The sequence below is a fragment of the Taeniopygia guttata genome, chromosome 1 (genome assembly GCF_048771995.1).
Source record: "Taeniopygia guttata chromosome 1, bTaeGut7.mat, whole genome shotgun sequence".
In the NCBI taxonomy this organism is placed as follows: Eukaryota; Metazoa; Chordata; class Aves; order Passeriformes; family Estrildidae; genus Taeniopygia; species Taeniopygia guttata.
This window is the reverse complement of record NC_133024.1, coordinates 104,783,981-104,799,635: the sequence shown is the minus strand read 5'-3', so window position 1 is coordinate 104,799,635 and position 15,655 is coordinate 104,783,981. Positions and strand designations below refer to the sequence as shown.

Below are 15,655 nucleotides of genomic sequence, written 5' to 3'. Positions count from 1 at the left end.
CCTTCAGTGTATATGGACATATTTTGAAAATTTAAATACTTACAGAGGAATGATACATCTTGAGTAAAAATCATCCTGCCCCGCAAAAAAAGTAATTGTTAAACTTCCTGTCTAAAATTTGACTTTTGAAGGAATGATGAGGCCTACCATAACACAAATTCTGTGAAAGGATCACAACTAATGTGTGCATCCTGGGAAGCTTAAAAAATGACCCCAGAAGACTATCTAACAAGATCTGGAAGGTGCAAACATGAGAGTTATAGGTGCTGATAATGCCTTTTGCTGAGCTGGAGAATAAATTGCTTCATTGCTTGAGGAGCAGCTGTGTTTTGCACTTTCTGCAGTGTGCTGAGAGTCAGGCTCCTCTCTGCTGCTGACTGAAGTGCATCAGACCCTGGGGTATCTCAGACAGCAGCACAGAGCAAGCTGTACACAGCATCTGTGGTGTGCACCAGGATTTCAGTAAATATATTTCTATGTATCTGCACACTCTAGACCACCTTTTATGTTAGTTGAGGGTGCTAAAAAGTAGGTAGTATTTAGATATGGGTATTCTTGTTGGTTTAAAACCATCCATTTCTAAGTTATCATGGTACTAGTTAGGAGACAAAAAAAAAAAAAAAAAAAAAAAAAAAAAAGAGATAAGGGAATAAAAAAAAGAGAAGTTTTTTGCTTCTGGCCAGACACAGACAGTGGAAAGAGAGCAGTTCACTCAGCCTGCTGCTTTCTGATGCTTTACAGGATGATTCCTGCTCTCCTTAAAGGCTTATGTGCCCATGTGTGGTTATGCATGGAAACCTCAGGATAGTGTCTGCCATCAGAGGGATCACTTGTACAATAATGTACTTTGCTCAGGATACATCAGTGACCATTTGTGATCATTAAAACAAAAGGATATGGGCAGAACAGTTTGACTACTAAAAGTAAATAAGGTGCTATGAATGAAGAGAGGTTGAGACTGAAGGGAAAGATTTCTGAACTGTGTCAAGATCAATCTCCTAGTTAGTTTAAATTAGTGAGAGAAGAGAAGAACATGAACTAAAAAGACTTCACTAATTGGCTACTTGTTACGACAAAAGACCGGTGCTGGGAACATAATGTAGATAGTTTCAATATGCTATATCCAATACTGTTATCTCTTCCCAAAGCAAACTCCCCTTGGCCTTGGAAATTTTATCAGAAGGTATAATGTTCTTGCTTATAATTTTCTCATATCAAAGGCCTTGCTTTTGTTTCCTAGATTTGTACATAGATTGAACCTGTAGTAATGTCTGCATATAACTAAATATTTATGTGATGTGCGAAGGAGAAAAGGAATTTAACACAGGAATAAATTGTATATTTAATGGACTAGAAGTAGCACAAAAAGCAGCAAATGTTGCCTATTATTACCTTATTTGTATTTGAATTACAAATGCCTCTTTAGTTAACTAAAAGATCTAGTGGTCACTTTTGTGTGATGAAAAAATTGCTTCACTTTGAAGTCTCATACTCTGGGTGCAGACCTTGATGGATATAACTACATGGAAGGTGCTGTACTCCATGAGCTCCTGGAGTAAGGGCCCTGGGCCCCAAGGACAGCCAGACTTCTCATTGCTGTGTGGGCAATCACCGGCCATGGACAGCTGGAAACAGCAAATATGGGTGGGCACCAAAACTCCTTCACCTTTTCTAGAATGCAAGGGCTGTCTATGTATTCATGGTCTTTTTTTCCTCCTTGGAAATGCATGGCCAAGAGAATGATGTCACAACTATTTTTTTTCCCACATAGCAGGAAGAGGGCTGGAGTAATTAATCCAGGAGACTCCATCTGGACTGAGATATCTCAAAACCAGACTTGCCTGGCACTCATTTGGAAGATGGGAATCCTCACATTTTACATTGAGAATTCTACTGATCTATGTAGATCATTCTACTACCTACTACCTTCATTTTTTCTTTTCCTTAATTGCTGGTAGTAGATCATTCTACTACTAGCAAGCAATGAAGGAAGAGGAAAAATAACTGTGTATGATGAAGGCTCTTCCCTGTTTAAAGACTGTTGATTTACTCAAATAATTGATTATACTGGTGTAATGAATGCATTGAAAACTGGGTTTTCAGTTCAAGTCAAATTAAACTTCTACATATACTGGAAAGCTTGAAATGTATCTGATTTTGCTGCTGTAAGGAATATAAATAATTCATTATTGTTTTTATGATGGAATAGTGGATAGCATGCTTATCTCCTTCCCATAAAATCTTTCCTTCCAAAGATCCAAAGGTTTGAAAATATCCCCTTTGTCCTATTGCACAAATAGGACCTACTTATAAACTAGGTTATAAGCTTAAGGTGATATCTTTAACCTTTTAAATTTCAAAATTAAAGGTGGTGTGCTTAAAGGTACAGTCATACCAAATAAGAATAGAGATAAAATAATTTGATAACCAGAGAGAGCTTACTGTGTACATACCTGGTTGAGTATATGTACAGGCAAATTGATTTATTTTATGCATTTATTCCTACTATTAAATTTAACAGAAAGCTACAGAATATTGTCTTATCAAAAGATCCAAATTTATCATTTCTAGACTATAAACACTTCACCTGCAAATGACAGGCAGCTGCCTTTGTACTCTCTGACATAACAGGCCCAGGCTAAGCAGAGGCCAACCAAAGCAGAGTGAGGGCAAACAACTGGCACATTTGTCTTGAAGATAAACTCTTGAACTGAAATAGAAAATTAAGGGTCAGAACTACTTAGGATCAAAATTAAAGCAATTTCCTCAAGGAAATTCCTTGTGCGTAGAATAATGTGGTAGAGAAGGAAACATGGTAATTTGGTAATTTACTTGAAGTGTTTTTCCTTTTTTTTTTTTTTTTTTTTTGTGGGGGGGAGCAGGGTGTGGATAGGGATACACAGTCTTGATATATTGGGTTTGCTGTAGTGAATTGCACTGACAAAAATAATTTGGCATGGCCTCACAAGCTAAACTACGTTTACAGATTAAGAGACTGACTGAAAGATTCCCTGAAGTGATGAAGCTTTCTTCTCTCTCACATCTGTTTCACTGGGCATAGGAGGCTCAGCCCACGTGGGGATCTTTGCAAAAGGGGTCAGGTGCTGGTATGTTGTACCCAGCTCATTCAGATTTGGATCTGGGCCTCAGAGTGCTGCACTCAGAGCAGTTTATAAACCACATGGCAAAAATTCATATAGGACAGTGCATGTTAGCTGAGGATAACTCTTCCAAGGTCAGGAGTGAATGTGGAAAAGGTGACTACAATAAGTGGGTGTTGTAAGAGCCTAGACTGTCAGGATGTTAATGTACAACTTCAGTGACAAGAAATTACAGTTTTATGTCTCCCTTCCATAGGTACACAAAGCTACTGTGCAGAAATGCAGACAATGTTTGAGTTCTTCTAGAGAACTGAAAACATTCCACATGCATGACAAAGAAAAGGTCACTTATTTTATGCAAATCTAGGTGCCTGAAGATAAGTCTTAAATCCATACTTAGATAAATCTATGATAGTAGATTGATTTTACAGTGCTTCTGGATATCTGTGCTATTTTGGCAGTAGAAGCACTTTAAAATACCTGTCCATTTGTATCTTCCTGGTTTTGCATGGATTTAGATTATTAAAATAATGTTTTGAAAACTCTCTGAGGACCTTTACAGAAATGCTTTTTTATACTACCAAAGTTTTGGGTTTTTTTTTTTTTTTCCCAACAGTCTAACTAGAAATATTGACCTTTGGTGATATAGAACTCTCTAGACCTACAGAAGAGGTAAAACCTCACAGAGATTAATTTCTTGCTTTCCTCAATGGATTTTATCCAGGTAAGGAAACATGGAAAAAAGTGTTGGGCCAGTATAAATGTGAAAAGGCCTGAGATTGGTCCATAGTACAAATGAGAGATCAGAGAAAAAATTACAATCATGTCAATGTTAATGTTAAGCATAAAAAGTTGGTCTATTACAACAGTAGCTTTGTTTCCTCAGGGAGAACTTTTACAGCAAAGATATCTGATGACACTTGCATTAAATTGCCGGTGTTGTCCAGTTTTTGTGCTGTTTAGATGCTGCTGATCCTTGCGTGGCATATGACTGGGTACAATATCACTTGTTAAACTGCTGTATGAATTAGCCACAAATGTGTAGGTAGGGACAGAATGACACTTGTACTTTTTCATTACTATGTCTAAGAAGACTTCGGAAGAAGTCTTTGATATTAGTCCCAATCACATGTTGCATCATAGTGAATATTTAGGAAAATGACATTAACAGAAGTATTGTTTCTGGCTGGCAGAGTTGGAGGCTTCTAAGAAGAACACATGGTACTGAATGAGGAAGTTAAAATTCACTGAGAATTAAAATATATTTTTAATATATTACTCTTATTATTGCAATGTATGGATGTATAATGATGCCTTTTAAAGCAAAATCTGTATATCCTATTGGGATGAATTCAAAAAGTCCAGTTATGTGTTTCAAACAGTATTTGTCTTCTGCCCTTAAGGAATACTCCAACACCAATCTCAAAGCCAGATTCACTGTTCTCACACCTCACACTTGGTGGATGAATTCCTGCTTGCCCCAGGTATTTTCATCCAGTGACCTCCTAAAACAAACTTCCTGAGTATGGTACTGAGTGCTAAAACAGATGAGGCCTAACTTTCAGGTCGAACTTTTGTCCTGACAAGTGTTGTCAAGTTTGCCAAAGCAAATCCTGAGAAAGCAGCTGTGCTGTGCTGCTTGGTGGAAAATTATATGTACGAGGGTCTGCAGACAACAAAGTAGGCCTGCTGTGCAATGCATTTCTGCTTTGGCACCTCACTCTTCCAACCTATTTGGTCTGACAACCTTGACCTGTAAAGATGTCTTGCCATGTCAGCTAAAAGGAGAGTGATGCCTGAAATGGGATGCAGCATAAGCTGCCAACAGATGAACATATTCTCTAAGATTGTTCTGAGTGTTCGACTCACCAGGGCTTTTTTTCTTACAACAGTCCAGCTGCCTGGACTGAGTGTGTTGCAATCAGCTATTTTAACAGTACACAGTTTCACAATGAAGTTTCATTTGGACTTAAAAGAGGAAGCAAGTTCAGCGTGTTGCAGTTCAGTCAGTTATAAAACCCCCTCATCTCCTATGGGACTTTCTTTCTATACTTCTTTGCTACAGAGGGTTAGAAGTAAAACAGATGTTATCTTAGAAGTGTAATCAAAAGGAAATAAAAACAGAACATTGCATTTTGGTGTAGAACAGACTCACAGGAAGCTTCAAACTAGTTAGAAGACATCAATTTTTCTGTACCTGGTCAGCTGCTGTATCTTTGGAGGTAAGAATTAAAATATACTGCACATTATAAAAATGTATGAAAATGTCGCCCTTGCTTATCAAAATGGCTGGTTCTGTTTGTGTGGCACCACAGCTGATAACTGGTAGAATGAGAATGCACTTTTTGTGTTTTGAATGCACATGTGTTTGCAGAGTCTCAGCTTCTGTCCACGGACACTTTCTGCTGCCTTAAGAAGTGATGAGAACGTTTCTAAGATGACATCTTCACAACCATGACCAACTGTGGTTGCAATGAGACTTCAAAATGAAAACAAAATTTTTCCTCTGATACTTCTAAAGACTTTCATAAAATCAGACTAAATAGGTTTTTCAGAAAATTTTTAAAGTGAGCCTTACTAGCTGTGTTGCTTTTATCATAGTTAAGATATTGTTATTGAAATTTCTGTGTATGTTACTGTACTGTCTAAGTAATGTCCTCCAACTGGAGTACTCTTTCTGTAGATTATAAATAAAAATAGGCAGCAAAATAGATTAATATGGGCATCATATTTTAAAAAAGTTCATAAGAAGAAAGATGAGACTTCTCTGAGAACATGATGCTGTTTAAAATTATAAACAAAGAAAATTTATTATTGCATTTTTTCCAATTCTTAGTGAATTTCCTGGTTTGGTGCAAATTCACAGCTCAACAAGGGTATACATGCACAACATGCCTCCCCTCCCTGCTTTTTTATGCTCTGCAACACACATGACTAACATTTCAATGCCTTTTGGGGACCATTTCCTTTACTCCTTCTGGGAAACACCTTCAGCCTTTTCTGTCTTTCTTGCTTTACCATTTATGCTTCCTTTTCATTTCTAGAAAGTGTATTCTCTTCTGTAAGAGTTCACATAGATTTATTGCCTCTTTATTTCAAATGCTTAGATTCAAAACGTTGCAGTACACATAGTACTTCATAACAGCTAACAACTCATTACAATTAACACAGACATCTAGAGACATGAAATTATTTTGACCCTAGGAAGTAAATGATAAAAGCACAAGGTAGAAATATTAAATAGTCAAGTCTTCCTTATGAATGTGGAGCCTGATTCTTTCCTGTCTCAGATTTCATGCTGTTGTTTACAGCTGTGGGTATGAGATGTAAAATGCTATCCAATCAGATTGAGGGGGTCCTAAACCAACTTTGTATAGGCATAGATGATGAAGAAAAGTATGAAAAATAATGAACCAGGCTTGGTCTGTATGATGTTTTAAGGAACTTGAACTGGGTGAAAAACAAACTTGGGTAGAAAACTTTGAGAGCTCAAGAAGCTATATTTACTAACATACCGTTTTCATTATACTTTTATGGAAATATGTCCCCGCAACTCAATTGAAAGATAAAAATACACTGAGAATATATTTGTTTCTAAATTAAAGAAGCAGAATGCTCCTGAAACCCATTGCCATCCATTTCGCATGATCAAAAATTGGCAGGCGTTTGTATAACAAGAGCATTCAACAGTATAGTAGACTTCTTGCGGAAGATATCTCCTCTCTTGCTTCCTTTAGCCTGTCCTTCCAGCAGATTCCCTCATACTCTCAATATATAGGATTCTTATTCTCTCAAATCTACTTGTTCTCCTTGAACCAGCCCACACTCCCCCATGGGTGAGGTACTCCAGCTTTTCTGCATCTCTTCAACTGTTGACATGTGCATAAAGAAGATCAACAGGGCTTATGTTTTCTCCTGTGGGAAGAACAAAAGATGAGAGTCAAGAGAGATGTGGGGAGGGGACAAGAGTGGTTTGGCTCACAGTGACTGCTTAAAAAACCTCTAGGTGCATCTCCTGGGCCCCAGGTGTTCCAGAGCAGCAGCAGGGAGAGAAAATGACAAACGTAGCGGGCAGCATTCAGATGCTTGTGCAAAACCACCCTGTGGCTATTCATCTTCTCCTCTGCTGTGGGCAAAGTGAGCCACTCCTACATCAAACAGTAGCCACTGCTATTGTAGAATTGTAGTTGGAGAGAAGCATAAGTTGGAAAGGACCTCGAAATATCATCTGGTCCAATGTTTCATGGGAGAGGAAGTCTAGATGAGAATATGTAGAACCTTGTCCAATTTCACCTTGAAAACATCCAGCGAAGGGGACTCCAGAATTTCTCTAGGAAGGTTGTTCCAGTCATTGATTGTTCTCACTGTAAAAAAGTTCCTTCTCTTCACTCTTATCCCTGGGAGAATTGGGGACATGGTTTAGCAGTGAACATGGTAGCGCTGGGTTAATGACTGGACTTGATCTTAGAGGCCTTTTACAACCTACGTGATTCTGTGCTTCTATCCCAATGCAACTTGTGCCCTTTGCTCTTGTCCATGTGGCTGCTTGTGAAGAGAGAGCCTCTATCTTCTTTGCAGCTGCAGACACTGGAATACGATGATCAGCTGTCCCCTTCCCCCTGTCTTCTTATCTCCAGGGAGAAGAGTCCTAACTCCTTCAAACTTTCCTCACAAGGCAGCTTTTCCAGCCCTTTGATCAACTTCTTGTCCCTCCACTGGACCCTTTCCAGCCTGTCCACATTTTATTTGAATTTTCTGGGACCAGAACAGGATACTCCAAGGGCAGCCTGACAAGTGCTGAGTGGGATGCTCCCATCTCTATCTCAGCCAGCTGTGCCCCCATGGGTTCAGCCCAGGATCTGATTTTCCTTATTGCTGCAGCCCTGCACTGCTGGCTCAGGGTCCCCTTGTTGTGCTCCAGGGCCCCAGGTCCCTCTCAGCAAGGCACAAAGAGCCTGTGCTGGGCTCTTTCTTTGTGTCATCCAGGAGCTGCCACTTGCCTTTGTTAAACCTGATGCTGTTGCTGCTGGCCCACCTTCCAGCCTGTGCAGGTCTCTCTGTGAAATGTGTCCATCTCACTGCACAATTTGCTGTCATTAGCATTTATCCAAGCCAAATGAGGTTCAGATACCAAAGATCTGTAGGTTTAGGGCATTAAGGAGAGGCTCTATTTACCCACGTGCACAGCTCATTATACTGCCTTCTTCACTATCCTAGTTTCCCCACGCTGGCTGCACTGAGGCTTCCTGGGAGCTGTTCCACACCAGCCCCAAGGGAAGGTGAGATATGGATCCTGCAATATTTGTAAGCTTGTTCTACAGACTATCTTGCTTGCCAGGACTCTTGCATGTGTGTCTGGCAATCTGAGGTGGATCCCATACCTCACTGAGGGGATCTGTCTGTATCTCCACAAACTGGAAAAATGTCTCTTAAAATAAGGAAAAAATACTACAGACAGATCCATAGGATTTGAGTTCCCTCAAGACAGGGAGTCTGTCATCTGGGATCCCATCTAGTAAATCAGCTAGAACTCAAGGTGTACCCTGTGATAAGAGCTGAGCTCCAGTCCCAGCAGCACAACTTTAATGCTACTCAGAGACCTGGTCAGGGATCTGACAGACATATCCAAGCTTGTCTCTTCTGTGAGTTTCCATCCCCTCCTTTTGCAATGCAGAAGAATGTCCCTTTCCCCACCAAGATGTGATCCCACCTGGCACCATAATTCTTCCATTCCCTCTAGCAACTTTTCATCTTGCTTAGGTTTTTGAACAGGACACAATTCATCATATCTCTTTGTGCACACTTCTCAGGCTTTCCATAAGTGTTTTTCTTATCCTGAGCCAAGAACTCCCATTCTGTTTTCCTGCTCTCAGACTGTAATCTGAGGTCTTTATGCAGACATTGGCACTGTCTACAAGCATTATAACCTAGCAAATTTGCTGCCACACACTGGTAATTCCCATGGATTGTCCATGTGACCTTAACATTCATCCTGCTTTCAGGCTTTTCTTCTGCTGAAGAACTGAACAAAAACCTCGAGCAAGACATACGAGTTTTTAAGAGAATCTGACTGTAATAAAGACTATCTCAGATAGAAAAGACAGTGTAAACCAGGCAGTCTTCTCCCTCTATCTCCACTAGGCTTAGACAGAATTTAGTCAGTGCCCATTGCTAGGGCAGTAGCAACACAAGGAAAATTCTTTTTGTTCACCTTGCATGCAAAATGTGTCAGATCAGAATTGTAAAAGGGACTGGTTTTCCTTGTACAACAAAAAGTTATGCAATTATTTTCAGGCAGATGTAAGTGAAATCTGGATTTAAGGAGCATGAAACCCAAATACTGAAAGACATCAGATATAATCTCTGCCCTTGGAATCCTGGTGTATATGTGTCTGTGGCATGGAGAGGGGATTAAGAGAAGAGGTGTGAGAAGGCAGAATTAATTAAAACTACAATCATTATCAGATTTAAAATGCAAAAAATAAAGGTGGCACTGTTGCATGACAGTTGGAGTGACGGGAAAATAACTTGTCAGAGGTAAATATTATATTAAGTACTAGGACAAGAAACACCAGAGATATAGGCACCTCCCTTTTTCATTCATGTTCTCAGCACTGCCTATCAAAACTTCCATCAGATTTCCTTGCAGAGATTTCTTCGTGGAAGAGCCAGATTAGTGTGGCAACCTTTGCCAGATTTAGAGGGTTATCCTGTAACTCATTCAACACACACAACTCTGAGCACAATGAGACCTTAATATTTTTGAATTTGCCAATTCTTTTGTTTCCACTCCTGTCTCAGTGTGCTCCAACACTTAAAATAAGCAAAGCAGAATGCAGTGCAAAGAAATGAAACCAATGGTTTCATTTCCCTTATGTAACACCTTATGGCAGAAACAACTCACATCTGGGGAGCAGGAAAGACCAAAGTGTCACATGCTGCTGAACACAACTGCATTTGCCTATGTTGGTTGAGCAGTGGACAGGCTACATGTTACATTTCCACTCATTTCTGCAAATCCATCTTAAAAATAACGTACAAATAAATGTACAACAGTTCCAGATTCAAGCTAGCCACAGTCAGTGATGACTTTGCAATAAAGACATCTGGGCCATGGATGGTGGAGAGAAGGGAACAGCCTTTGCAAAAGGGGGGAACAGAAGCAGAAGAGAGAGCTGATAACCTGAGCAGCTCTAATATTTGGCTAAGATTTCTATGGGGGCACCTTAATTACAGCTAAAAGGCAAAGCAAGACAACAGCAGCATACTACAAGAACTGCAAAACACCAAACATGATTTTTCCCCTTTCTATGTAAATAGGTCACTTTTAATTAAATGTTACTGCCTGTGGGAAATCTCACACAACTAGCAGCAACAGAGAGAATCCAGGGTCACCAAAGCAAGTGTTTGGACACATCTAATTCCCATTAATATTTCTGCCTGAAGGAAGGTTATTTTCTCTTAATCTTTCTCTTCAATCTTCTTGGTGTGGAATTGATTCCCTACCCACAAAGAAAGTATTTTCTCACACTGTCTCCTCCATAACATTTATAGGGAATCTATGTCTATCATTTACAGGGAGTCTATGTCTATTATGCAAAATCTATCTCCATGCTTAGACAAGATTTAGCCAACAATTATTAGTGCAGCATTTTGCACTAGCAACTGTGACACATGAAAACCTTACTAAGAAATGAGAGTCCCTTCATTCCTAGAAAAGACCATTTGTAGTATATAAAGAAAGAAATTATTTTAATAATTTAAATTTTAATTTATTTTAACTTTAAATCTACTTTCTTTTTGCTGGACCAAACAATTTCTTTAGAACATCTTTCCCATTGATTGTATCCATCACATCTGTTGAAAAAACAAAAGACAGAAGTGGATTTAAAACAATTTTTTTTGGTAGTAGAGCTTCCAAAGCTTAGGCAGAACATTTACTGGTGTGCAGCATGTGTGTCCTTTCTGGCAAATCCTGTATTTAATTACCAACATTTCTGTGCAGCTTTTGGGTCTGAGCTGCCTGCTCAGAGAGTGGAGAGAGTTAGTGACTGCTGGAACCCGACTGTGCCTCAGAAATGCAATGAAAACTGATTCCAGAGCTGTGGTACAGCTAATCCCACAGTGAAAGAGCGAGCTGGAATACTTCTAAAATGTGCACTTTCCTATGCATTGTACTGAAATCAGTCTTTTCAAAAGTACCCTGCAGGTATCTATATCTAGGATCTAGTTTAAGATCCTGTTATAGCAACTAGAGAGTGATAAGCAAATCTAGGACACAATTAATTTAATTTTGATTTAGGTGTCTAAACCAGGCCAGATGAATCATGCCTCCAAAACATTTTGCTTTTTCCATTGACATTTTCACATATAAAAGGTAGAAACAATTAATTCTATCCTGATTACAATGCAGAAGTGCGAAGTGCAAATTTAATGGTCTGATATTTTTTAATGAAAAAGGAACCACACCTACAGTTGTTGATTAGTCTGGAACAGAAGGGGTGATACTCTCAATATGAATCTCAAATCATCATAATTCAGAGGCAGCTGACAAACCACACACAACAGAAGTTGCTTAAAATCATATGAAAGAAAGGGGGAAACCCCTAGCTTCTTAAAAGCATATGAGAAAAAGGGGGAAGCCCCTGGCTTCTTAATGAACTCCAGGGCAAAATTAAATGCATTTTACTGTAAGCTATTACAGCAGCAATTCCACAACAAAAGACTTCTTGTCCCTCTCTCCACACCTCACTTGCCATTGGATGCGCTGGACGTGCCATAGGTTGTGTTACACAAGATATGCTGTGGTGAGATTCAGCACAGCAGGGACACTGGCTGATCACTTCACTCCCTGGCTCCAGTCCCCAGGTAAGGCACAGACACTCTTGTTCATGTCCAAATTGGCGACATCTCTTTGCAGCTAGTAACAGACTGGCGAGGGTCATCACAGCTCAGGGAGTTTAAAATGAACTTTTTGTAATTAACTTCTTATCATTTTTGTGTCTGCTGGCGGTTCCCTTCCCTTGGAGAAGGATGCTGTCGGAAGGTTACCTTCATAGAATCACCTACCTTTGGGAAGACCTGCAGCCTGCGCTCTACGAGAGTTTGCCTGACGAAGGGGTGTATGAAATGAGGCCCATTAATTATTCTTCCGCAGTCGAAGCCCAAAGAAAAAGCCTCCTTCAGAGATGCAGATCTGCTGGCAAGCGCATTTCCTCAGTCTGCTCTAGAGGTAGCAAGCACAGCAGAAGGCAGAAGGATAATCTCCCACAACCTGTCCAGCACCCAACGCCCACAGGACAGCCACCTCCAGCTACTCATGTCTGTGAGGAGCCAACAAAAAAAGTCACCTACCTGGTTCCACCTTCCTGCAAGAGCATTTGCAAGAACTACAACGACTTGCATATAGCTGGGGACTACGTGGTGCCAATTAGCTCGGTCACGACGGATTTTGCTTGTGACAGCGGCATTGGCCCCTTCTTGGAGTCCTCAGAGATTCCTCCCGCCATGGAGTCTGTGAAGGCTCCCCCAGCAAGTGACACCATCCGCAGGCCGGGCCAGGGCCACTCGTCGTGCTGGCGGCTGGCCAGCCTCGGGCCCCACCAGCAGCCCCTCTCCGACTCCGCCCTGAACGACTACCTGGAGCAGAAGCTGCTGGAGCTGTACAAGCAGTACATCATGGACAGCACGGCAAACAGGGCATCCCCCACCCAGATCCTGGCCTCAGAGCTAATCATGACTAACGTGGATCAAATCAGCATGCAGATATCACGGGAGAGGAACATGGAGACTGTCAAGGCCAAAGACATTGTCATTAGCCGCTTCTTACAAATAGCCAGTGGGAAAGTTTCCTCAGAAATGAGCACACCTACTCTGCATATTTCCCAGTATAGTCACATTAATGCTTAGTGTTTGCATGTTAGAAGGTTATGTTCTTCAAAGTCGGTTTTTAGTTTCAGATACTTTCTGCTTAATAAAACTGGATTTACCATCCACCACTTAAATAAAACCTTTCAGTACATATTAAATAAGTTAAACTACCTGTACTCCTGTGCTGTGCAGCTCCTATTGTGGACCAGTAAGTTATTTTTATCTTTTAAGTTTTTTTAATGAACCTCAGACATTAAAAGATTTTCACAGAAAAAAATTACTAAGAGCATATAAAACTCTTCCAGGTGCTCTGGTATTCCCTTTCTCCCCCACATACTTGATGTATCATTTCAAATTTCCTCTCTCTGGCATCTGCCATCCTACCTCTAGGTCTGTGCTTGTGCAGACTTACACTCTTGTGAGGACAAGCAAGCACAGTGATGGAACAGCCACAGAAATATAGAATTTAGGATGCCATCCAGTCCACCTCCCTGCCCTTAAGGAATTTATTTGAGGACATCCCTCACAAAAGCTTTTATAATTTGTTCTTAAAGATATTAAGGATAGACAGTTAACAGCTCTTTCCATGCTAACCCTAATTATTTAATTGTTGTCTTCAAGAGTTGCCATCCCTTTTTGTGAAGCACAAGCTCTGTTTCCAAATGCACAGCATCCTCCTGAGTGTGTGCGCAAACCTGTGTGCTTTGCACTGACCTCAACCCTCACAATGAGCACAGTGACCTGTGATCACAGACACCACCTTTGGCAGGTGCTCACACACCTGACACTGTGGAGGTGTGGGGACAGCAGTAGTAATAAAGGGAGCAGAGGAAGGAAAATTTACCTTTGTTACGAGAACTGCACATTGATGAAAAAGGGCTACTCCAAAACCCATTGGATTAATGTGAACAGTGCCCTGGAATGCAGAAGAAAAGCTGAAATGGAGCATTTGACACCGTGACTGAGCACTTCTTTTGTTAGGATTGTTGTATCATAGGTCAAGGTCATTTGAACTTGATGTATTTCTAATAGAAGGTCCTATTTTGTAAAATGTCACCAAGTCTTAAAAAAGAAGAAAAAAACAATAACCAGAGATGCCTCATGACAAGGGTTTGTACCTACTCTGAGTGTTCGTAATGTATAATAAATTGACAATGCCAATCCATCATTGGTTGATGTTCTGAGTATCAGATTAGCAAAAGTACTAAATTATACAAAATATTCATAAAATTATTCCATGTTATTGTTTCCACAGTGTTGTTTTGGCCTTTGTGTGCTTTTCCCCCCCTGATTTATTTATTTATGTATTTTATTCAAGGCAAGTTTTTATGTATATTTCAAAAACAAATGTAAGGTGATAAACATGTCGGTTTATTCTGTTGCTGCTGTTTTTCCAGAGATTACTGGGATAGCCCAGCATATTTTCCTGCATGTGCAGTATTAAAAAAAAAAAAAAAAGTTGCCATGAGAACCTGTGATGCTTAAATCCAGAGGGTGTACCTCTGTTGCCATAACAGCCTACACAAATACTATTATTCAGCAATTCAAGGCAGATAATTTCTGGCATGCAATATTTCTGGACTGTGATCAAATGCTATTTACAAATAATTTTAAAAAGGCTATTTTTAGGAGAAAATAATAATCATCGTAATGCATAGGCACACACATGCATTCTGCATGCAACATCCATTACCAACAACCTGGAAAAATGACTTCCAGAGGAGAGCAAAGGCACAGAAATGTAATAGCTTCTATAACCTGCAGATACAGATTCAGGCTTTTCAAAACACGAGGCTTTTGTTCATGCCTATTGACATTCACATCACTGAGTTTCAGTTGCAAAAGATGTAGTGGAAAGCAACTTGCAGAGTTGAATGCGTAAATCAATACCCTTGCTGAAAGATCTGACTCCTTCATCAGAGGACACAATCGATTCTTGCGCTCAGCTCTCCCCACTCCACAGACCTCGTCCTGCGCAAACAAAACAACATTTTATCGTCTCTTACTCAGAAATCCCAGCCTTCATCTCCCCCCCAGACACGTGGGCAGCACCTGGGCACCATGTCCCGTTTCTCAGAAGCGAAGCAGCAAGGAGGGAGGGCAGCTGGAGAGCAGGGACCAAGAGCTCTGCCCAAAGCGGCTGGGAGCCTCCCACAGCTGCTGTCAGGGGCCAGAGCCAGGGACAGTGCTCAGACAACAGCAGTGGAAAGAAGAAATCTGAAATGTACAAAAGCAGGCTCATGCATATGAAGGGCATGTTTGATATTTACCAATCTACTACAAATCATTCCACTCTCAGACAGCTTTCTTCCAAGCAAATCACTTACTGCAGTCGTTCTGACTTTCAAGGAAAGATCTTATTTTGTATTGTTAGACTGACATTAATAATTTTATTTTATTTTGTAAAAAGTCATAATCATTGCAGAAGCTGATTTATTCATCAGCCACTTCTTTCACAGTTATTTTCTTTTCTCTGCCTAAATCTAAATGCTCATTTCACTTTGAGCCCTGTAGTGTGCCTGTTTCTCACATGAATTACGTATCAGCCACATCCCATTATTTGAAGCAGCTCGTGGATTTCGGGCAGTTTCTACATAAACAACTACTTTTTCATTTCCACTATACTCAGATGAAAGTGCATTTATATCTCTGTCCTTCTTCCATTTAAACCCAATCTTGCTCTA

At 40.2% G+C, this 15,655-nt stretch overlaps 1 protein-coding gene across 2 annotated transcripts; it reads left to right on the top strand.

Moving 5' to 3' along the window:
• Positions 1-2,891: 2,891 nt before the first annotated feature.
• TASL (TLR adaptor interacting with endolysosomal SLC15A4) lies at positions 2,892-14,136 on the top strand. Of its 2 annotated transcripts, none has more exons than XM_030282429.4 (2): positions 2,892-5,323; positions 12,134-14,136. In XM_030282429.4, the coding sequence occupies exon 2, from the start codon at positions 12,135-12,137 to the stop codon at positions 13,008-13,010; it is 876 nt and encodes a 291-aa protein (XP_030138289.4). In that variant the 5' UTR covers positions 2,892-5,323; position 12,134; the 3' UTR covers positions 13,011-14,136. The 2 variants fall into 2 exon arrangements, with proteins under 2 accessions (XP_030138289.4, XP_072790977.1); XM_072934876.1 differs by having other exon boundaries at positions 8,319-14,136.
• Positions 14,137-15,655: the final 1,519 nt, after the last annotated feature.

Bases quoted from the DNA above. Each gene is read 5' to 3' on its own strand.
- TASL (XM_030282429.4), top strand. From the start codon at position 12,135: ATGCTGTCGGAAGGTTACCTTCATAGAATCACCTACCTTTGGGAAGAC.